The sequence below is a fragment of the Cydia strobilella genome, chromosome 2 (genome assembly GCF_947568885.1).
Source record: "Cydia strobilella chromosome 2, ilCydStro3.1, whole genome shotgun sequence".
NCBI lineage: Eukaryota > Metazoa > Arthropoda > Insecta > Lepidoptera > Tortricidae > Cydia > Cydia strobilella.
Window position 1 is genome coordinate 30,444,043 of NC_086042.1, and position 24,151 is coordinate 30,468,193.

A 24,151-nucleotide genomic window follows, 5' to 3' on the forward strand; every position below is an offset into this window, starting at 1 on the left:
ATGTTTATATTTCAGTTCCGGTCCCTTAAAGTTTCGCCGTGTCCGTCTGTCTGTCCGTCTGTCCGTCCGAGGCTTTGCTCCATGATCGTTAATGTTAGAAATGTGCAATTTGGCCTAAATATAAATAAACTATGCTAGACCTTTTGTTTGTTTGTGGTAAAATAAAAACCAGAATATGTGGGATGTCGTTGGTAAGAAAAAAAACCAGCCAAGTACGAGTCGGACTCGCGCACGAAGGGCAAAAACGGCAAAAAAACACGTTGTATGGGAGCCCCACTTAAATATTTATTTTATTATGTTTTTAGTATTTGTTGTTATAGCGGCAACAGAAATACATCATCTGTGAAAATGTCAACTGTCTAGCTATCACGGTTCATAAGATGTATCTCGCCTGGCCTGGTGACAGACGGACAGACAGACAGACTGACAAACAGACAGACAGCGAAGTCTTAGTAATAGGGTCCCGTTTTTACCCTTTGGGTACGGAACCCTAAAAATGTCCCCCCCCCCCTTCTCACTTTTGAACCATATATAAGTACATATGGCAGGTCAAATATCTCTGGTTTTAGTACAAGTTCACCTACAATCCCGTTCTGAACCATGAATCCAACAGGATACACATCCATTTACTTGAACACATGTGCTGACTTACCGCACGTTACTAACTTATAGTTAGTAACTCGTACATGCATGTACTCGCCACTCGCACATGTGCTTGTACTGCAAGTGTAATGCATGCAGGTGATGTATGATCAGTATGGTATGGTAATTATGAAGTAAGCAAGTGTTTACTTGTTGTTTACGACTGTTATTGCGCATTTCCGTGGAAACAATGATGATTAATGAAACGTTAAGTTGACTTGTTTTATTTAACAATTGTATAGTAAATAGATACTTATTGTATGATGTTGAATACTCAATTGTTATTTTAGATATGTAATTGTCTAATTTTTGGGGAACGTCGATTCCATTCCGATCTAGTTATTTAGTTTTAAAAAACCTTTAAAATAAACGTTATGTATAAATATACCTATGACATAACTCATACCTACTAAGTGGTACCTATCATCATCATCATCATATTAAATTGAAATTTGTATCTTACCCCCCCTTCCCATGTTCCAGGTGAAGGATCTTGCAACAGCAATGACGGCTTCCACCCCGACAAGTCCCCCGCAGCCTCAGACGACGACCCGGCGGCCGACGGCAAAAAGAAGCACCGACGAAACCGGACGACATTCACTACATATCAGCTCCATGAGCTAGAACGGGCCTTCGAGAAGAGCCACTACCCGGATGTCTATTCGAGGGAAGAGCTCGCGATGAAAGTCAACTTGCCTGAAGTCAGAGTGCAGGTATGTACTCACTATCCCACCATAAGTAGGAAACCCTGTGGCAAGAAGCACCGAGCACCGGACAACTTTCACCACATATCAGCTCGAAGGGGCGTTCGAGAAAAGGTCTGATGTGTATTCGAGGGAGGTTAAAGTGCAGGTATATACCTACTAACTGTCCAATTGTTTCCACTATTAGTAGGACAACGATTGACCGGAGAAGCAAGACCGGATATACCAATAGAATCGGATCAGCTTCAAGAATTAGAACGAATCTTCGAGTTGCGTCTGATTTCTAATATCATACTAACTTTGCCCTGGGACGTTCCGACCCTACGTGAGGCTTGGTCGTCGCAGACCTTGACGAACATCGGTTTATGATGAAATTCAAGTTATAAACAATAAGTTCCTTAAAAGGAATCTGACGTACGCGGCAAATAACAAAAAAAACCCTTTCTGAAGCGCTCTATTAACATACTTAAGTTAGTGTTTAACGTGTGATAATATTCTACAACTCGCGCCCCCGTCCGTGACGAATGAGCGTGAATGAGCTCCCAAACTCAGTATAAAGGTAATTCATCCGGCCCACAATGCTAATCCAACAATTTCTATAAAACTTGGAGCTTACTCTATCCGCGACCCTTTGCACGAGATTACTGACAACCGCATTATTTAACAAACGCCGCCGCCACGGCCAGGCTTCGCAGCTTTTGTGTTTTATGTTTTACGGAATAAAAACGAAATTAGCTTGCACGCACGCACTTTTATCTTGGCGTAAGAAAGCAATTACTTGGTGGCCATATTACGAAGGTCTTTTCGTTTAGTTTGGGAGCCCCCGCTTTCAATTTTCCAAGTATGTTCAGAGAGGGGTAGCGCGGGTCTATATTGACTGGTTCTCGGAGTACGCTTGACATATGTTAGTCTCGAAGGGTACGAGCCCCCGTTATTACCCTCGATGTTTGCCGAGTGTCGTTTAGCTTAATACACTCAGTTTTCAATTTGATATTAAATGGGGTTTAATTTGATAGTTGGCGGGGGTTGCGGATTCTGCTTGTCTTTTGTTTAATGTTTGATTGGGTAAGTTTGGGGATATTACGCGAATAATCATGTGAGAAATATATTTCAGTTATGTAAACACAGTAGCATATATTATAATCGAGCTCACGTTCTAAAAGCTGGTTCAAGACATCCACGAAAACCTAGAAAATGACTACCTATAAAAATCTGATACGACCTTCAAACCTTCAAGAAAAAACCGGCCAAGTGCGAGTCGGACTCACGCACGAAGGGTTCCGTACCATTACGGAAAAAAACAACAAAAAAATCACGTTTCTTGTATGGGAGCCCCATTTAAATATTTATATTATTCTGTTTTTAGTATTTGTTGTTATAGCGGCAACAGAAATACATCATCTGTGAAAATTTCAACTGTCTAGCTATCACGGTTCATGAGATACAGCCTGGTGACAGACGGACAGCGGAGTCTTAGTAATAGGGTCCCGTTTTTACCCTTTGGGTACGGAACCCTAAAAAGCGCACTCCCATCTTAAACGCCACAACTCACTTGCAACGCTTCTGGTGTTACAGGTGTTACACATATTTCCTTTTTAGAAAGTAACCAATTACTGTCAAAAATAGTGCCAACCACGTGTACATGAGAATAAGAGCAAACACTCGGGGCGAGACGAATGTAGTTTAATTGCAGTGTGTTTGCCGACTGCCGGAACCCTTTGTAATTAACTGAGGGGTTAAATGTTTCTCGAAGCTAGGACTTTTGGAAACAATTAGAAATATCTTCTTAGCCAAAAGAGCGATTGGTCCGGTGTTCCAAAAGGTCGCAAGTTCGGGTCTTGCCCGAAGTGATTAATTATCTTATCTACTGTAAAAGTATACAATATACAGTATAGGGTATAACCAAAGATAGATATACCTCCGTAATAGATGGATACAGTCTAAGGAAAAAACGTGCCTCGAAAATCAAGAAAATTTGATTCTCGTTCAGAGGGCGCTACTAGCTTTGGCCTACTGTCATAATTGTTAACTGTTCACTCATAATTTAAAACTAATACGGGACTTAATCGCGTACAAACTTACGTTTATTTATGGCCTGACGTTTCGAACGTGACGTTACGTTCGTGGTCACAGGCAGACTGGCGAGGAATTGTATCAACATCTTCTTGCCGCGCGGGTTTTGCGAACTACCCGCACTTGATCTTGATTATTAACTTGTACGCTAGGGTTGTCACTTTGCCTACACACAACACTCACGACATCCAATGGTATGTGGCGGGATGTTTTTCCCCCTTACATTTCTTAGAAACATCATTCACAAATTGTGTGACTGAGCGATAAAATGTGCTTGGTACTCGTAAACAATCCTCGGTTTCGGTATCGGCAGGTTTCAGCATAAAAATCATTATTTTGTATATCAAAAGTTTTGGCAAAAATCCGGTTTCGGTCAGACACTAGTGGGAATACGTCTCGCACGTGTACGAGTAGTGGCGGAAACGAACGTAACAGGGTAACGGCGCCGGTAAGTGACACCGCGCCGATACCGGCACGTAACGAGCTCACCTGATCTGCCAAGTTATGTAACAGCTTGTATACAGGCTACACAACTTATGATACAAACATTTGTCTTACACACTTTAACTCATATCGTTTTTAGGGTTCTGTACCCAAAGGGTAAAAACGGGACCCTATTACTAAGACTCCGTTGTCCGTCTGTCTGTCCGTCTGTCTGTCACCAGGCTGTATCTCATGAACCGTGATAGCTAGACAGTTGAAATTTTCACAGATGATGTATTTCTGTTGCCGCTATAACAACAAATACTAAAAAGTACGGAACCCTCGGTGCGCGAGTCCGACTCGCACTTGGCCGTTTTTTTTAGGGTTACGGACCCAAAGGGTAAAAACGAGACCCTATTACTAAGACTCCGCTGTCCGTCTGTCCATCTGTCTGTCTGTCACCAGGCTGTATCTCATGAACCGTGATAGCTAGACAGTAGAAATTTTCACAGATGATGTATTTCTGTTGCCGCTATAACAACAAATACTAAAAACAGAATAATATAAATATTTAAATGTGACTGCCATACAACAAACGTGATTTTTTTGCTGTTTTTTTCCGTAATGGTACTGAACCCTTCGTGCGCGAGTCCGACTCACACTTGGCCGGTTTTTTTTAACTAATGTATCTAACCCAAAATAGACACTTTTACAATATATGAAGGGTACACGGAAATAACATGTCTAGTCACTTTTTTCGGAAAATGAGATTTTCGTCTCAAAATGTAGAGCATTTACTTAATTGTAATGCATTTGCTATTAAAATTGTAATTTTAATTTATTTTAATGTATTCTATTAACAAATTATTTCCTGTGTACTAAAATATTTGTTCTAAGTATTACCTTTTGTTACTAACATATTTAGTTTAAATTTAGGATTAGTTATATTATTTTAAATGTAAATGTAATTGTATATGGAATTTTTATTCTGAAATAGATAATTTGAATTTTGAATTAATATGTTTTGTTACCGTATATTATATTTAACACAACTTTTTTAATTTTAAAAATTCCTAGTCACGGAATTTTATCATTTTGACATTGTTCCAAACTTTAAAAACGCGATTACTCAAAATGTTACTAAAGTGACTAGACAGGTTATTTCCGTGTACCCTTCATATATTGTATACCCACCATATCTCCAGAATACAGCTTATCAAATTTTTTCAGTCCACTATCATTACGTTATAGTAAGCACATTCCAGCGGCCGTTAGCGGCCGGTATGAAGCTCTTTTGAGTCACGTTTTCTCTTTTGTAGTATGTTTCTTTCGCACACATTAAAAGTTCATATACACGATGGCTTCCCTTTTGAACATTTCAATTCGTACGTAAACGTCACCGATTGACTAAGGCGTAAGCGTCATTGTAGCTTTGTACGCTCAGTAGTTGTTTCTTGAAGGCCGCTCAGTCTTATTTCCCTCATTCCAGAAATATTGATATTCAAAAATATTTTTTGCATATTTTTTAGAGACTATTAAGGCCAGATAATTCAGTCATACCCGCACGAAACTAGTACCGATACAATAGTACCGGTACTAGTACCGATACGGGGCGATCCTTATCACTCAGTGATACTTATCAGGCTATCTGAAATCTCTACCTATTAGCGGGCATTCGGTCGAGAAACTATTGTGATGCTAGCGATATCGTTCTTTAAATGGACCCTTGATATGTAATTGAGTCGCTAGATACATTTTACTGATGAGAAATATGTGTAATTCAAGCCGCGTCACCGCGGCCGCTGCTGAACACCCTCTGCAGTTCTTAACGGGTCTTCTAGCGAGCATATTCCACCACATCGTCTCCAAGCCTCCGCGATTTTATTCTTAGATTCGGTTCTGCTTATATACTGACCGTAACTGTATCCGTGACGTGACGTAGACGAAGCCGTGGGCAGAAGGTAGTTGTTACGTAATTAGAACACGGTTACCAACAAACTGCTTTCATTTAACCGTTTTTCGATAACAGTGTAATTGCACCAAGCAAAATAACGAAAACACCATTTTATTCGCAACAGAAACTCACACAACAAAACACACTCAATAGGGTTGATGGTTATCCCGCACGCTCGACTTGCGCCCAACGCGCTAATAAACGTTTCTACCCTTTGCGACAACCCTAGTCTCACCCTCCACGATCTAAAAACAACCTTATATCTATAAGGTTAAGGTTGAGTTTAGTTTGTTAATTGTGTGAAGTGCTCTCGAGAAGTAAGTGTCCAAAATGCTTTTAAGTGACAATGCTGTGTTGTGCTGTAAAAGGGATAATGTTTTTTGTACTTTTTGGCAACAATTATGTTCGCACATTGTTGCAACGGCTTTTGTGACAGTTTGATTAAAGGTTAAGTGCGTCTTAGTGTAATTCCCATTAGTAAGATATAGCACATTTTAGTTTTTTTAAACATTTAAACAAACTGATAGAATCAGAAACACGGAACTGCGCTCCAGAACTCGAGTTGTAGATGTAGGTGTCCAGACCGCTAAGCTTAAGTGGGACTGGGCTGGGCATGTCTGCCGCATGCACCCTGAAAGGTGGGCCAAAATGGTTACCGAGTGGGACCCACGGAACACCATAGATGGTGCTGGCCGGGGTGCAGGCAGGCCGAAAAGGAGATGGCGGGACGACTTAGACGCATTTTATCCGGATTGGCGGGACACTACAAACGACAGGGTCGAGTGGAGGAAACGAGGGGAGGCCTTTGCCCAGCAGTGGGACACTAAATTAGGCTAGTAAATAAATAATAATATATAAACATTTCGCAAAGAGTCGTAAGGATTATAGGTAATGACTGCAAGTAATGTCAAGGTCAAATTGACGTTTGAACTCATTTAATCTCTAATACATCCATACTAATATTATAAATGCGAAAGTCTGTCTGTCTGTCTGTCTGTCTGTGTGTTCCCTCTTCACGCTTAAACCGCTGAACCGATTTAGATGAAATTTGGCATAGAGATAGGTTGAGTGCCTGAGAAGGACATAGGATAGTTTTTATCCCGAAAATCATCCCTTAAGAAAGTAAAAAGCGGGTTGGAATTGAGATAATTAACGAAGTGCCTGCTAATTTGTGTGCATAATATGCTCAAATTTAGATTGCTATGAGAATTTTTCCAGGCGCTATACTTACTTTAGCTACTGTTACTAAGTCCGCGCAGACGAAGTCGCGGGCAAAAGCTAGTAATATTATAAATGCGAAAGTAACTATCTGTCTGTCTGTCTCTAACCTCCTCACGATTAAACCGATGAACCGATTAAGATAAAATTTGGTATGGAGATAACTTGAGGCCCGAACAAGGACATATCAATCATCATCATCATTCCACGCGGACAAAGTTGCGGGCAGAAGCTTGTATTAAGATAAATTTTGTTAGATGGTTATACAATCACCCGCAATAACAACATAGGTAAGTACCTATACACTGATTTAAACTTTTACGATTTTTCCTCATTATTATTCACAACGACGGGACTTAATCGCGTAAAATAAGTAACTTTTACGCGATTAAGTCCCGTCGTTGTGAATAATAATAGGTAAGCACATTAAGTTCCTAATCACTTACATCCCGCGTATATACACGGTGCTTAGTTGCGGCTATTTAATGTGATATTTAAACTATTGAAATGAACAACGTATATAAATCTGATACACCATTAGAAAAACAGTAGTTAAACCAGTTTATCACGCGCAACTACAAAAAGCTTTACATTACATCCCTAAATGATATCAAAAAAATTATATCTACTTAGGTTACTTGCAATACTGTACCTACGTCTAGTATAGTTGTAAGTATTGACTCTTTTAATTTTTAACAAGCAGAAACGTCTGCGATCGATGCTATTAAGCTTAGAATAAATTTAAAAGTGGAAAAATTACTGCCTTGCCTCTGGCCAGAGGCCGTGAGTTCAAGTCTCACCCAAGGCAGTAATTTTTCCACTTTAAAAAAAAATGACTCTTTTAACAATTACACTTGTAAACTTGGACATGTTCGACAGGCAAGACTAATTTTATTTCCTTCCACTGTTGTTCCCGTGCCACATTACATTAGTATCGGCCATAGAGTAACTTATACTAGAGCGGTATTGTCATAGTAAATTTTGTAACCACAGTAAATTCACTGCCATCTATCGACACACTTTAAAACTAAAAATGAAGATTTATAAAAATACGATAAAATGTATTTAAATATGGATAAATGATTTTTTTTATTTGCATTAATTATTTTTATGATTATGACCCATGTTCTTTCACTGATATGCGTTAAAATTGTTAAATAACAAACGAAACCGTCAACGCCATCTATACGACAGTAGGCCAAAGCTAGTAGCGCCCTCTGAACGAGAATCGAATTTTCTTGATTTTCGAGGCACGTTTTTTCCTTAGGCTGTATCCATCTATTACGGAGTTATATCTATCTTTGGTATCGGCAGAAGTTTCCATTCCAACAGCGATCTGTGGGCCGTGCTCTATTAGTGCCAGTTTGTGTTGTGAAACACTGAATCTCTCGAGCTCTTTTTACAAGCTTTTATTTAACTTGTGATGTTTGTATTTATGTATGTGTATGTTCGGGTCAAATCTTGCAAACTAAAGACGCATTTCCCATTATTCGATTGAACTAAATCTTCACATAGATAATTGGCTGACAAACTGTAATTGCTCTTGAAATTGACATAGGCAAACAACCACCAGGACGCCCAAAAGCCACCTGGTGGAGAAACTTAGAGAAACAGTCGCTAACAATACCAGCAACCTACTTTGACAGAGCCAAATGGCGAAAACATATTCAGAGGGTCGACCCCAAATAAATGGAAAGAGGCACGGAGAAAGAAGAGAAGAAAAACATTATCACACTTTGCGATTGCAAATTCCATGTAGCTTGGTGCGACTATCAAGAATTGTTTTCCTACTAGTTTCTCGTTCCGAGTCCATTGGTCCATTAAATAGCTATCACTGGTGGTAATTAGCCGCTCTACTGTTGGTTAAGTTTGTTTGTGGCCACAGTTAACTGAAAACTGAAGCACTTTCGTGACTCGCCGAATGTAAGCTGCCAGTTAGAGCAGTTATATCGGATGTAGGATCCTAAATCCGCGTAGTCAGGCAGCGGGGGCGCGTCCGGGCGGTGTCTTTAGCGGTCACACACACTACAACAAGCATTATGCCTACACATACGCACACAAACAAATATTATAGGTCCGACAGATGACGGGGGGCTCCGACATGGCTAAATTTGTCGAAAGCGCCTCTCCGATATCGGATGTCGGAAGGCGCCTATGACAAAAACAGCTGCAGGAGATTGCCATTGCATTTAAGTCCGCCTTTTTTGTGTTGTTTATCGTTTTTAGGGTTCCGTACCTCAAAAGGAAAAAACGGAACCCTTATAGGATCACTCGTGCGTCTGTCTGTCCGTCTGTCACAGCCTATTTTCTCCGAAACTACTGAACCAATTAAGTTGAAATTTGGTACACATATGTAAGTTTGTGACCCAAAGATGGACATGTAACGTAAACATATTAATTTTAAACACGGGGGCCACTTTTGGGGGGTAAATGAGAAAATTAAAAAATAAAGTTTGTCAAACTATATTGTGTTACATATCAAATAAAAGACCTCATTATGAGAATCTCAAATATATTTTTTTTATAATTTTAAAGTAAATAGTTTAGAAGTTATTCAAGAAAATAGGCAAAAAATGACCATTCCCCTTTATCTACGAAACTACTATGTCGAAAATTTTGAAAAAAATACACAAAATATCTTTACCTATAGACCACCGGAAAACCTATTAGAAATGTGCAGTCAAGCGTGAGTCGGACTTAATTACTTAGTTTTTGATCCGACACCTACGGGGTTTTTAAAGACATTTCACATAAAAAATACATTGTTTAAATTGTGAAATGTACGGAACCCTTGGAACGCGAGTCCGACTCACACTTATTTAGTAATAGGTAATGATTTATTAATTGCATAAATAAATACAGAGAAACACATATATCTTACATTTTACTTATTTCCGACATCCGATATCGGATCGGATGTCGGAAACGGATCGGGGTAAAGTAGTAAATTAATGTGACAATAATGATGAGAAAGTTGAGTTTTAACCACAAGCATACGCCTGATGTTAAACAGTCACCGTAGCCTATGGACTCCTGCAACTCCAGAGGTGTTACATGCGCGTTGCCGACCCAACGTTAGCTCGTGGAATTTGATTTTTAAGTGATGTTTTTTAAATGATGAATATTTAATAGCGTTTATATTTGAATATAATTCGTGATGTTTTGCGGTTAGTAGATCAATTGCGCCATTTTCAACCAAAAGGTACCACATTGTCGCTTGTCAATAAGGTTGATTTCAAATTGAAGCTATATGGAAATAGCGCCTTATTGACAACGGACAATAAGTACCCTTTTCACTAGACTAGTGACTGGTGAAACTAACCGTGAATCATTCAAAACTCTAAGTACCCTTTTGATTGAAAATGACACAATTTTGAAATTCTTCGCTTGCTTCGATAGCAATATTAGCATAAGGAGTTAACTTGGCAGGTGTCCAAGGGAGACAGTACTTGTCTTGGTTTCCTTCGTGCGATCCGTCTGCTCGTTTGCCTCCTATATTATTATCATAAAGAAATGCATGCAAATACATCTAAGTCCTATGCCCCAGCTGCAGCGTCCCACACCGTGTTTCGCCACGGTCCATACAGGGTGTAATGATAGCGAGGGCTCGGAACCAACAATGCCGTATGTCACAGTAATAACTGTGGGCACATAGGCCGTTGTTCTACCTAGGTAGAGTTGATCCCCGAAAATTGCGATATTATAGCAAATTATGATCTTATTGTGCGTATAATGGCTCTATTTATTGCTAAGAGGTGGAGTTATTATCATAATCTTTAAGTAATTTAGTTTTCCATCGGTAATAAAAACCGGCCAAGAGCGAGTCGGACTTGCGCACCGAGGATTCTGTACTTTTTAGTATTTGTTGTTATAGCAGCAACAGAAATACATCATCTGTGAAAATTTCAACTGTCTAGCTACCACGGTTCATGAGATACAGCCTGGTGACAGACAGACAGACGGACAGACTGACAGACGGACAGACGGACAGCGGAGTCTTAGTAATAGGGTCCCGATTTTACCCTTTGGGTCCGGAACCCTAATTATATTGAAAAAAGTAGATTGATTGTTGTAAGAGTCACACCATACATACATTATAAAAAAAAACATGTGATATGGGATTTTAACATTTTTAACGGTCTTTGTAGAGAATAAAAAACTTGAAATTGTTTAAATGGACTTAACAAAATTGCGTTTTTATTTTATCTTCTACTATTATTTTCATCAAATGAACTACTATTCTGTAGATAACTGATGTGTAGGTACTAAACTGATATGACTACTAAACAGGTCACAAAATAAACTCAAGAAAAATTCACTGCCCAGGTACGTGGAGTCTCATATTCGAGTCTCGCCTTAGGCAGTACATTTTTTCTGTGTTTCAAACGAATATCATGGGTCTTCGGTCCTTAACATAAATCTTGCTTGGAGTGTAGATGATACATACAGTGGTGCTAAGTGCATTAGCCTGCGCCGGCACTTACCGCGCAATCACAAACTACTCTAACTCGATCAATTGTACACTGTTGTACATCACTGGAATCGTCAGTTGGCTGCCTTTCCACTGAGGTGGAGATAAGAGGAGACGCGCGGCAATCAATTAATAGCATTGATATTAGTATAACACTTTAAACACAACGTTTTGTACACATAATTAATGTCATTACCGGGTCTAACGCGATTAAAAAACACCCGAAATAATTCAACAGGGAAGACGGGTACAAATTATCGTCAACTTGGGACCAGTGATTCAGATGTTGAAACCAAGAGATCTATCTTCGGACCAGTGTGCGGATATTGTTAGTGTTGCGTGTCATGCCGTGGACAATAAACATTAAACAGAAACGAGTAGATACATTTATTTGTTTCTTTTAGAGTACCTTTTTAGGGTTCCGTACCCAAAGGGATAAAACGGGACCCTATTACTAAGACTCCACTGTCCGTCCGTCTGTCTGTCTGTCACCAGGCTGTAGCTCATGAACCGTGATAGCTAGACATTTGAAATTTTCACAGATGATGTATTTCTGTTGCCGCTATAACAACAAATACTAAAAAGTACGAAACTCTCGGTGCGCGAGTCCGACTCGCACTTGGCCGGTTTTTTCTATTCATTTGATTGGCTCTGAACCTTTACCCTGCTATTTCGAGCCAATAATGGTATATCTTTTTAGCTCAAGTTTGATAAAAGAGAATACATAAATCTACTCCGCAGGCTATACAAAATGTAACAATATTTATATGAAAACATTGAAATGGATCCGGAGGCAGAAAATTAATTCCGATTGCAAATATTTTAAAATACTGTTTTTTTGCATGATTACTCAACTTTTTATAACTGTGTCCGAAGGATAAATAATACTTTTTGTTTCTCCATGTACGAGTGACCGACCTTAGTAGGTAAGTCAAGACGATCCAGAGCGCTAACAAATTAAATAGATTTGTCGGTAGTCTCTTCCAGTGAACTAACGTAGTTTGGGCGGCGCTAATTCGGTTAGCCGCCCACTGGCGGTGTCAGCTTAACTTGTTACTACATGTGTGAGTGTATGTGTCATATGTGTGTGTGCATGTGTGTGACTCGGTCAGCTAGGTAACCATGCGGAGAAGTGGATAAGATTGTGTCAAGATTTCGACCCTAGTTTTCGCGTTAACTTACTTACGTATTTTAGGTAGTACTTACCTAGAATATAATAGACATTTATTTACATACAAGATATATACAGTGGTACTACGTAAACGAAATTAATAACTAACTTAAATCTAAAATAGGCCTTTAAGGCATTGTACCAAGGATGCTGGCTGCATTTCCCCGCTGTATCGCAATGCTGATACGTTGTGCGAGAAAGCCGCCAGCTCTTCGGTCACCAGTTACGTCAACTTATGCGCGCTGGGACCCCATGGACCTAGAGTTTCAACTCCAAATGGAATGAAATGATACTCTCTACCGAGGCTCTTATATTTATTACGTTTTAAAATTTCGGCGCTTTGAACCTAGAATTGAATAATTTGGATTTGTAGATATGTATGTTTTTTTTACTAGACTAATTTAGTGTCCCACTGCTGGGCAAATGCCTCCCCTCGCTTCCTCCACTCGGCCCTGTCGTTTGTAATTTCTCGCCAATCCAGATAAAATGCGTCCAAGTCGTCCCGCCATTTCCTTTTCGGCCTACCTGCACCCCGGCCAGCACCAGCTATGGTGTTCCGTGGGTCCCACTCGGTAACCATTTTGGCCCACCTTTCAGGGTGCATGCGGCAGACATGCTCAGCCCAGTCCCACTTAAGCTTGTACTTGTAGATAAGTATATTTAATAATAATTCAATCATTCAAAATTCAAGCATTTAGGTATATTGCGAATACGGTATTATGAATAAAAATAACATTCGGATAGTAAACGCGTGGGATCAGACGGCTGCAACTATTATAGTCTTGGAAAATTGCCGCCATTGCGATATCCCTCTCACGGGATATTATTCGCTTATTTCTGGGATGATGGCATCATCCGTGGCAAATTGCAATATAAACCGTGAAAATGCATTTCAGAAATACATCAACTACTTTTATCAATCCAACAGAAATTCTAACCACGTAGAGTTAGGCTCTAATTTAGAACCAAGTGCGAGTCGGACTCGCCCACCGAAGGTTCCGTACTTTTTAGTATTTATTGTTATAGCGGCAACAGAAATACATCATCTGTGAAAATTTTAACTGTCTAGCTATAACGGTTTATGAGATACAGCCTGCTGACAGACAGACGGACAGCGGAGTCTTAGTAATAGGGTCCCGTTTTTACCCTTTGGGTACGGAACCCTAAAAATATATCGGGATGACAGATGCTACAATAAGTCACGTGACTAATTTCATACCGACATATTGACCGGGATATACCTATAGACCGTGATTACCTTTTGTATTGTTTTTGAGCTCCCGATATTTCGACGCAGTTACATGCATCTTGTTCATGTCTAGTGAAACTGACCGTGAATCATTCAAAGCTGTTATTTTCATACATTATTTAAGTTTCGATTGGCAGATTCCATCAACGATTATTACTTTGGCTAGGCCCCTGGTCCAGAAAGACCATTAGGTATAGAAACTACTCATCCAAAACAAAATTAGGTAGGTAATTACAATTACAAACTAGTCTACGGTGTTACCCTATTTAAAAATCGTATAACGTACTTATTTTACACGTTTCGCACAAGCTTTCGATTAAAAGGAAAGATTAAAAAATAAAATTCTTTTTTTTCCGCCCTTTTGTCAGCTAATCAATAGCCTGATTTCAAACGAACCTAATCATAATTCGCTTTGTACTATAATTTGATTAAAATTTGACGGCTCCTTCCTGTCTAAAAAACAGGAAACTATATGTAAGGGTAATTCAATTACTCATACTAACATTTCCAGTATATCCTGAGCTCTGATCAGCATAGAGATAGATATAGGTAATCGTTCAAGATAGGCTGGTGTGTAACAATGGTTTATAATAATGATGATTGTGAGTATAATGACGGGTTCCGTCGCTACCGTCGGAACTGTGAACTTGATATTTCCGGCGTTCGCGAAATCGACACCGAAAACGTCTTGGGGTAGTTTAAGATGGACATGTAGGCCGAGCACATGATTGGCGCGACAGTATCTCGCTGCGAGATAGACTACCCGTCTTTTACTAACTGTATGAATTAAAGAGGGATGGGTAGTTTATGTCGCGGCGAGATACTCTCGCGCCAATCATGTGCTAGCCCGAATGGGCGTTGTGCAACTTTATACGAGGTCAATGTGGCGAAGACCGACATATAAAATGTATTGCAGGGAAGACTGTCATAGGGCAAGAACTCTTGTATAGGGTAAACTTGCATTATTTGGTGACACGCCTAATTCGGTGAATGGTGATACAAGGTTTGAAGCATGACACAGTGGAAAGCTAGTGAATTAGGGCCTTTTAAATGGGCCTCACGGCAAAACCGCCGAAGCCGTGAAGCCGTGAGGTCCCAATATACTTCTAGGTCCTATGCTATCGCAAATATTTATACAGACAGATATTATAGTCTAACTAACTTCACTCTGATAAGCCTAAAATATTACATATTTTACCAATATCCGCTAGCGCACAGAATAACTTAAAAAGTTGTGTCCATTTCTATGAAAAAGTACGCAACAAAGTTTGTCCAAATCCGGCCAAAGTCTGCACTGTCGGCTAATCTTTTACTCGCCCGAATCCCAGCGTATCACACACTTCCCAGAACTTTCGGCCGCTTTGAAAGACATCCCTCTCATGACCATCTCAAATATCACCATCAGAACGAGACCTGCACCAAGCGACCACAACCTTATCATCAAAGACACAAAGTTCAATTTTGTTTGCCGTGAGTCCAATTTACGCTGGATGTACTGCAGTCATGCCGATTTGTAAGAGCTGAATGGATTGTACTCAAATTGGTCGGATAAGCTGCGCTTGCGCTATTGTTGTTCCAAAATGGCGGCGCTAAATGCCTGTTACACGATAGCCGATGAATAGGTGGACCAGTAATCATTGTTCAATTAGCTTGCTTAATCTCTATTGAGGAGATCTTCGTAGTAATGAACCAAACAGAAGTGTTCGCCGATGCAAAATTTTTACTACCTTTGAAATGTTCAAAGCACCTTAAATTTTGAAAATGGATCGTTTGTTATGTGACAATACAGAAATTTATATTTATATTTTGCAAATACTTACATGCAATAGATTAGAGAATAGGTAATGCTTTGTCTACACGCGAAATAATACTTTATATACTATGAACGATTTATTACACGCGAAATAATACTTTATATACTATGAACGATAGATGAAGGATACTAATCATTATATTGATTTTTTCTATGGAAAGCGTCCCTTAAATTCTTGTGAAAGTATCCGAATATAGCCAAGATCTCATCTGATTTGTTGCAAAATGTTCTACGATTTGTCTTTATTGTATACTACGTGACCTGTATAGAATAACGAGACAAGGTGGGTGTAAAAAATAGATAAAAAAGTGCCTGGCATCGCGTGACAAAATATCATTTCATAAACGTATTCCTTGGAATCCTTGGAAAAGTGTATCTAAGTCGTTTTACGCACACCATTCTCATAACTTTAGGGAGCACACGGTCGCTCAACCTTGCTGGCTATAAATCACAATAGTACATTATTGTCGAGGCTCGGAAGTAGCTATTTGCTGGCTGAGGATTCGTTTTAAACGGACGACCTTGGGAGTCCGTTTAATTGAATCCGAAGCCAGCAAGTAGCCTTCCAGCCGAGTCATATATAGTGCTTTTCTCAAAAATGGCGCAATAATAACAAATATAATATAAATATTTTACAGAAGCAACGCTCTTATGTATATATTTTCACAGAAAAGATTTGCTTTGCCGCCTTTTATTTTTTAAAATTAAAAATAGAGGTGTATTTTTCTGCTGAAAATACGCCAACCTATTTGAGACACCTAAATAGTCGCGGTACCAACATTATAGTAATAAGTACTAATCATCTGTTTGGCTGTTTAATGGACCTATGCCTTCATTTGATATGGCCACTTCAACTTTTAAAAAGTTTGGAACTCGACAAATAATGGAATTTGTATGCAACATTGCAGTCCCAAAATCGAGACTGCAATGTTTTTAACTTTTTAATTTTTTGACGGACCATAAACTACGCACTTCGCGACCTACTTTTTAACCGGCAACGTCCTTTGCCGTCCATTTTTGAATAAAAAAAAATTGTTTATTGCATAAACTTAATGTAGTACTTATTTAATTTTCTGTAGTTTTTAATAACAATAAATTAAATTGGCCGCCATTTTGATCAAAAACAAAAGAAACGCTGCGTTGCGGTAATAACAAATTAACAGCAAAGCAAATCGCTTAATTACATAATTGCCTAATTAGTCTCGAGCGCCCTCTCGCGCTTTATTAAAGACTTAATCATACTCAAGTAAATGAAAGATTCTGCACAGCTTGACACTTAGAATCACATCTCCATATTTCTCCATTCAAAAAGCAACTTTACACCATTCCTATAGAGTCTGTTTTAAGTTAGTTGAAGGTGTGAGTTGTGTCGTTTTGGGTGGTGTGTCACCGAGCTGACAAATACTAATTAAGCTCTTAGCTCGGCAAGTATGGCGGCGGCTTCGGATTGAATTAGTGGAGGCAGACTTTTGCGAGTTTAGGGTCTTACTCGGTGTAGACATAACGGCAGACGAAGACAAGACTTTTATTACTAGATGTTAGTTTCAATTAATTTCATTATGCCCGTGATTTAAATAATGAAATATTAGTGGTAAAGTCCATGAACCCCTTGACCACCTCGCCACACCGTAGCTCGCCTTGCTTCTAGTGGCGCAGTGGCCTAGGGGTTCATGGCGTTAGCCGCGATAGCAAAAGACGCCGGTTCGGATCTAGCCTTCATCACCTGGTCTTCGTCACGTTTTTAGTATTTAAAATCTATTTCAGGTTATAATTTATATATTATTTTTTTATGAAATAGGAGGCAAACGAGCAGACGGATCACCTGATGGTAAGCGATTACCGCCGCCCATGGACACCCGCAACACCAGAGGGGTTGTAAGTGCGTTGCCGGCCTTTAAGATGGGAATACGCTCTTTTCTTGGAGGTTTGAAGGTCATATATAGTAAATGTGACTACTTAAAAATCGCAAATCAAAATATTTGCCAAAAATAATTTATTATAATTAGAAGTAAATATGGAAGTATTTTTGTGCTCGTTATGTATGAGTATAACCTTTCTATTCTATAGTTTCTATAGTTATATAATATCACTGTGTTCCCAAAATTGTATTTTGATACCAACTTGGTAAATGCCCAATAAACTTAGATAGCTTATCTCTTTTAGGTGCTAATCGAGAACAAGTTTATAAAAGGAAATACACACTTAAAAGCTGTCTCCACGTTATCCAACTGAATTAATTAGAGCCTCCGCCTGTCTGTGCTTTCGTACATGTATATACATATACCTACAGTAAGTATATACAGGTATAAACTGCCACAGCTATGTAGGTCCGGAAATTTTATTGAAGAAGAAATTCCATTTAATTCTGAAGATTGGAAAGTTAGTTCGGTTGGGCTTATGTCATTTGTAGAATTTCTGATTTGTAAGAAGTCAAGTTAAATTATTGAGATTTTTATTCAATGTGACCCGTTTTAATTGCTCTTAATTGTATGAAAGTACTCATAATTTTAACATATAACTTGATCTACCCTGTAATTATTAGATCTACGAAGATTATCGACCGGAGATTGAAAGTAGTTGAAATTTTAATAGCCTGAATGTATATGTTGTCAACGTTTTTTGTAACAATTGTTATTACGGTCAGATTTTTCACTTCTAAATATTTATGAGTAAAATGTATGAGTATCTCGAATTGTTATATCTAGAATGAAATGTGAAATAACCGAACAAATATTCTTGATCTTTAACCGAATGTTTTAGATGACTTACCCCATTTAAACATTATTAATTTATTTATGTTACAAACAACTGTGAAGTCTGTTCTTCGAAATGAATGTTTCTTTTTTTACCATTATGACCCTTAACCCCACACAATTAAGCATCAAAACATGATCAAAACAGCAGCAACTGTAAGTAAAGTTAATAAGCCCTCTCATTAGTAATTTAGTAACCGGAGACGCAACGCCGACGCAAGCCTCATCAGCGCCACGTGCCGACACGTGACCACGGCCAGTCTGGCTTGACTGTGGGGTGCTGGCGCACTAACACCAAATCACTTTAAAACTGATATTTTGTTAAGAAAAACACGAGCTTCGATATTGATTTTTATACCAATGTATAGCTTGTATAATTTGCTATAATAGTGTATAAATTTTATCAATATCAAGTGAGGTTTACTTACGTAAAATTAGTCTTAAAGTTTCATGTAGATGGCTCGCGAAAAGTCAAGGTTCAATTTAAGTTGGCAGTAGTAATAAGCTATTTGTTTTTGACTGTTGAATGTTGGGCTTAGCTGCGATTGATCCGACTGTACCTTGTTTATCCGCCTTGCGTTTCTTTGTGTAAACGTAATATAAAGTTAATGACTTTTTTTTTGTGCAACGTTTTAAGGGGCCCACTGACTATCATATCCGGACGATATCGGCCTGTCAGTTGTTCGGAACTGTAAATTTTTTGTTTAAAAGCTCACAAATTGAAGTTCACTTGCGTCGGGCTACAGTTAGTCTTTTTCAGTGATTAGCTTAGGGCGGTTTCAGACTAGCGTAATTTTACGTTTCGGTGGTAGGTACAAGCTTATAGGCGCGTTACTTTTCCCTATAGGTATTTGGTTTTTACGAGCTTACGCGCGCGTTAGTTTTCCTTACATTTAGTCTATACGAGCTTATACGCGCGTACGCGTACGCTCGTTTAAAACGCTAGTCTGAAACCGCCCTTAATTTCAAATATTACATTGTCGTTTTCACGGATTTTGATATTTTTGACAAGTTAATTTGGTTACTGATACTGTTGATAGAGAAGGACACATTAATATAGTACAAGTGTTTTCTAGGAAAAGGCATGATAAATGGGACTCCTAACCTAACCTGACCTACTTACTTACTTGAGATTTACGTGTGCGCTCGATTCATACGCTAGTTAAAAAACCTAAGTTTTAGGGCACTGCCGTATTAACGGAATAGTGTATCATATCATATCGTTTATTTTCATAATGGGATTTTACAATCGCTTTATGATGTCAAACATTTGTATTTACTTAAAAATTAAATAACATTATATCTATAAAACTCCCGTGAGACTCAAACATATTAGATTATTTTAAACCGGGTCACTCACATATTATTAAGTCGAATAGCTCGACATGTTTCGGTCCAATTTACGAGGACCGTCTTCACGGAGACACGACACGTCATCACTGGTCGAGGGCGCGGCGTGTACTACACGTACTACACGTGATTTAAATTCATTTAATGGCAAACTTTGAATATCCAAAGGAATTTTATAAGTAATATCTTATAGATATATTCTCTATTTCGCAGTCTCAAACCTCAATATGAATACATCGACAAGCCCTCCCTCCGTGTCGTGACGTACACAAACCGACAGTGTGCCCTAATTGCGTGTAACAGTAAGCTAAACGCATGTCACGCTGCATTCGGCATCTCTCCCACGCTGGGGATCATTACTTGATAATTTAGAGCTTCCAATTTGTGGTAATACTAATAGCAACATTTCTCTGGCACATTAGTAATATCCAGTCTAGCTGTTTTCTCATAGTAAATGTTCAACGTAGCGACAACATTTAAAAGTACTGTACTTTAAGAGACTTAAAAAAAGACATTTAGCAGGCTAAAACTTCACCAAGATTTTTATATTCACGTAATATAGTATTCAAAAGCGAAAGTTTAATAACAGTGACATGTTATGCCACAAACGGATCCGAAAATTGACAGTAAAAACCAGCCAACTGCGAGTCGGACTCGCGTTCCAAGGGTTTCGTACATTACACAATTTAAACAATATATTTTTATGTGAAACGTGAGTGAAATGTCTTTAAAAACCCGTAGGGGTCGGATCAAAAACTAAGTAATTAAGTCCGACTCACGCTTGACTGCACATTTATAATAGCTTTTCCTGTAATGTATAGGTAAAGAACTATTTTGTATTTTTTTTTTTAATTTTAGACCCAGTAGTTTCAGAGATTAAGGGGGGAATGGTCATTTTTTGCCTATTTTCTTGAATATCTTCTAAACTGTTTAATCACAAAATTATAAAATATATATATTTGAGATTCTCATAATGAGCTCTTTCATTTAATACATAGCACGATATAGTGTGAAAAACTTAATTTTTAAAATTTTCTCATTTACGCCCCAAAAGTGGCCCCCATGTTTAAAATTCATTTGTTTACGTAACATGTCCGTCTTAGGGTCACAAACTTACATATGTATACCAAATTTGTATTTAATTGGTCCAGTAGTTTCGGAGAAAATAGGCTGTGACAGACGGACAGACAGACAGCTAGACAGACGCACGAGTGATCCTATAAGGGTTCCGTTTTATCCTTTTTAGGTACGGAATCCTAACTTATATATAATTGGTTATCCGTAGATAACCAAGTATGCGAAAAAGATGTTCTGAAATTTGACGTGAACCTAGGTTTATTTCTAGTTACAAAAGACAGTAAAATTCATTGGCAATCGTACTCGCACATTTAAAAAAGCCTACCCGCGACAATGTCGCTAAGTAATTTGTTTTCGTTTGTGAACCTTTGTACCGCAATGCCTCTATTAGGGGGCCTCCAAATTGATTCGAATGCGTTTGAAAGCCGACTTAGCCGACTGTCCCCTACATTGTAATTGTCTGGAAATCGCCATGTCACGATGTAATTGATATTACATGGAATTGGTTTATTCAAAATCGTATTTTAATAAAATATTACCTTAACGGGTTGATTTGATGATTTAACGTCTGATTTGCTTTAAGTGCATTAGTTTTGTTAATCAACTGATTGAGTAATAACTCTATTTAGGCATATTCCATTTGAGTCATCCAATACAAAAAGGAATGTACATTTTTATAGACACAAAGTTACAAAACATTTATTATCACAATTGAATTATTTATTTAAAAAACCGGCCAAGTGCGAGTCGGACTCGCGTTCCAAGGGTTCCGTACATTACACAATTTAAACAATGTATTTTTTATGTGAAATGTCTTTAAAAAACCCGTAGGGGTCGGATCAAAAACTAAGTAATTAAGTCCGACTCACGCTTGACTACACATTTAGGTTTTTCGGTGATCGGTAAAGATTTATTTTGTGTATTTTTTTTTATTTGAGTTTCGGAGATAAACGGGGGAATGGTCATTTTTTGCCTATTTTCTTGAATAAAAAATTCATTTTAAAATTATAAAAAAAATATATTTGAGATTCTCACAATGAGCTCTTTCGTTTGATATGTAACTTACATATGTGTACCAAATTTCAACTTAATTGGTCCAGTAGTTTCGGAGAAAATAGGCTGTGACAGACAGACAGACAGACAGACAGACGCACGAGTGATCCTATAAGGGTTCCATTTTATCCTTTTGAGGTACGGAACCCTAAAAAGAAGTATTTAAGCTCATCAAAACAACGTAGTATATGTATATCAACGGCTATTCGCACGTAGTTTTGTTTATCTCTGAAATATTACGTACCTAAATAAAACGGGTAAATATAGTCAACAGCAGAAAAAGCTAAGAATACGTACCTAATAATAATGAGATCTCTCTCTGATGTTGCTTATGTCCATGGGTGGCGATGACTGCTTCCCATCAGGCGGCTCGTCTGCTCGTTTCTTCCTATTACATAAACAAATAGTACAGGGAAACTTTTGGAATCGGTCTCGCTTTTCTCACCGCAACTCCCGCCATGGGAAAGCTCATTCCCACTTCTTAGCAGGGACCGGACAACCCTTTCCGCGATAAAACCCTTTCAATGGGCGACACTTAAACACGGCTAACACATTGAAAGACTTTCCCTTTTGAACTGCAAGCCCATTCATACCCTTACCTTTGACTAACCCTTACCGAAAAGCTAACCAAAAATAAGGCTAGCTCTTAATAAGGGTTACCCTTATCTTTAAGCGCTTTTTATAAAGGTTTCCCTTTGCGTGAAAGAGACAGGATTAGTATATATCTACGGTAGTGTATGAAAAGGAAAGAAAATATGTGCCTAGTCAAAGAACGCCGCCGTCGCCGCCGACGATCGCTCAGATTCGAAGTAATGTGTGCTTTATGAACAAGGTAGACGACTTAAATTAGCACGCTTATATGCTAAAAGGGAAGCCCTTTATAAGGCTAACCCTTATAAGCAATATGCAAGGTGTTGGTGAGCGGATGATAAGGGTTTTGTAAGGGTATTTGGGCTACCGATTACTCAAATGTGGTAGCTTTATATAAAGGTTTTTAAAAGCAAAACAAAGGGTTTTGTCTGGCAAAGGGTATGGTGAGTTAAGCCTTATGCAATACCCTTATAAAACCCCGATAAGGGATAGCGGGCCGGTCCCTGCTCGAAAATCAAGAAAATTTGATTCTCGTTCAGAGGGCGCTACTAGTTTTGGCCTACAGTCGTATAGATGGCGTTGACGGCTTCGTTTGTTATTTAACAATTTTAACGCATATCAGTGAAAGAACATGGGTCAAAATCATCAAAATAAATAATGCAAATAAAAAAAATCATTTATCTATATTTAAATACATTTTATCGTATTTTTACAAATCTTCAATTTTAATTTTAAAGTGTTTCGACAGATGGCAGTGAATTTACTGGGGTTACAAAGTTTACTATGACAGTACCGCTCTAGTATAAGTTACTCTATGTTTATACCTTTTTTTTCCAGGCCCACCAAGAATAAGCGAGCATATCGCAGCTCTTATGGCGTTATTCCTAAACGCGTTACTGACCTGAATTAGCTATGAATCTAGTCTTTATCTGTCATGTTGACTTATGTATTTGTAAGAAAGGGATAAAACATAATTTAACTAAATCAGGCCCGTAAAGTATGAATGAGGGGGTTATTCGTTATTTCCAAGAACGTGCAGAATGTGGAATGAGTTGCCTCCGCAAATGTCACATCTGTACCCTACTAATTCCTGTCACTGTAACAAACAGCTGTAGGTTGTAGGTATATAAATCCCTAGCTATAATGATTCGCACTTCATCTAGGTACTCCTTTAAAAATAAACGTGTTCAGATAATTTTGAACCGCTCAGCCGCTTAGTGACTTCTGCAGCCTATACTGGTGGGGCATTCTTCAATAAGAGTATGTTTGCGATCGCGCATGAGCGGCGCAATTACGACCCAGCAAATAAACACTCCATTAGGGGTCGCGCCACTAGGGATGGGACACAATTTAATATTTAGGTTTGCGTACGAGTATGCAAGTATGCTCATACCAAAGATAGATATAACTCCGTAATAGATGGATACAGTCTAAGGAAAAAACGTGCCTCGAAAATCAAGAAAATTTGATTCTCGTTCAGAGGGCGCTACTAGTTTTGGCCTACAGTCGTATAGATAGCGTTGACGGTTTCGTTTGTTATTTAACAATTTTAACGCATATCAGTGAAAGAACATGGGTCAAAATCATAAAAATACATAATGCAAATAAA

The 24,151-nt window shown here is 38.5% G+C and overlaps 1 protein-coding gene across 1 annotated transcript in view; it reads left to right on the plus strand.

The window, feature by feature from the left end:
* Positions 1-24,151, plus strand: part of LOC134754989 (retinal homeobox protein Rx3-like) — a 72,277-nt gene that overhangs the window by 20,625 nt on the left and 27,501 nt on the right. Inside the window, exon 2 of the mRNA XM_063691473.1 lies at positions 1,126-1,355. Coding sequence (XP_063547543.1) covers positions 1,126-1,355 — 230 coding nt within the window. The remainder of the gene's footprint in view (positions 1-1,125; positions 1,356-24,151) is intronic.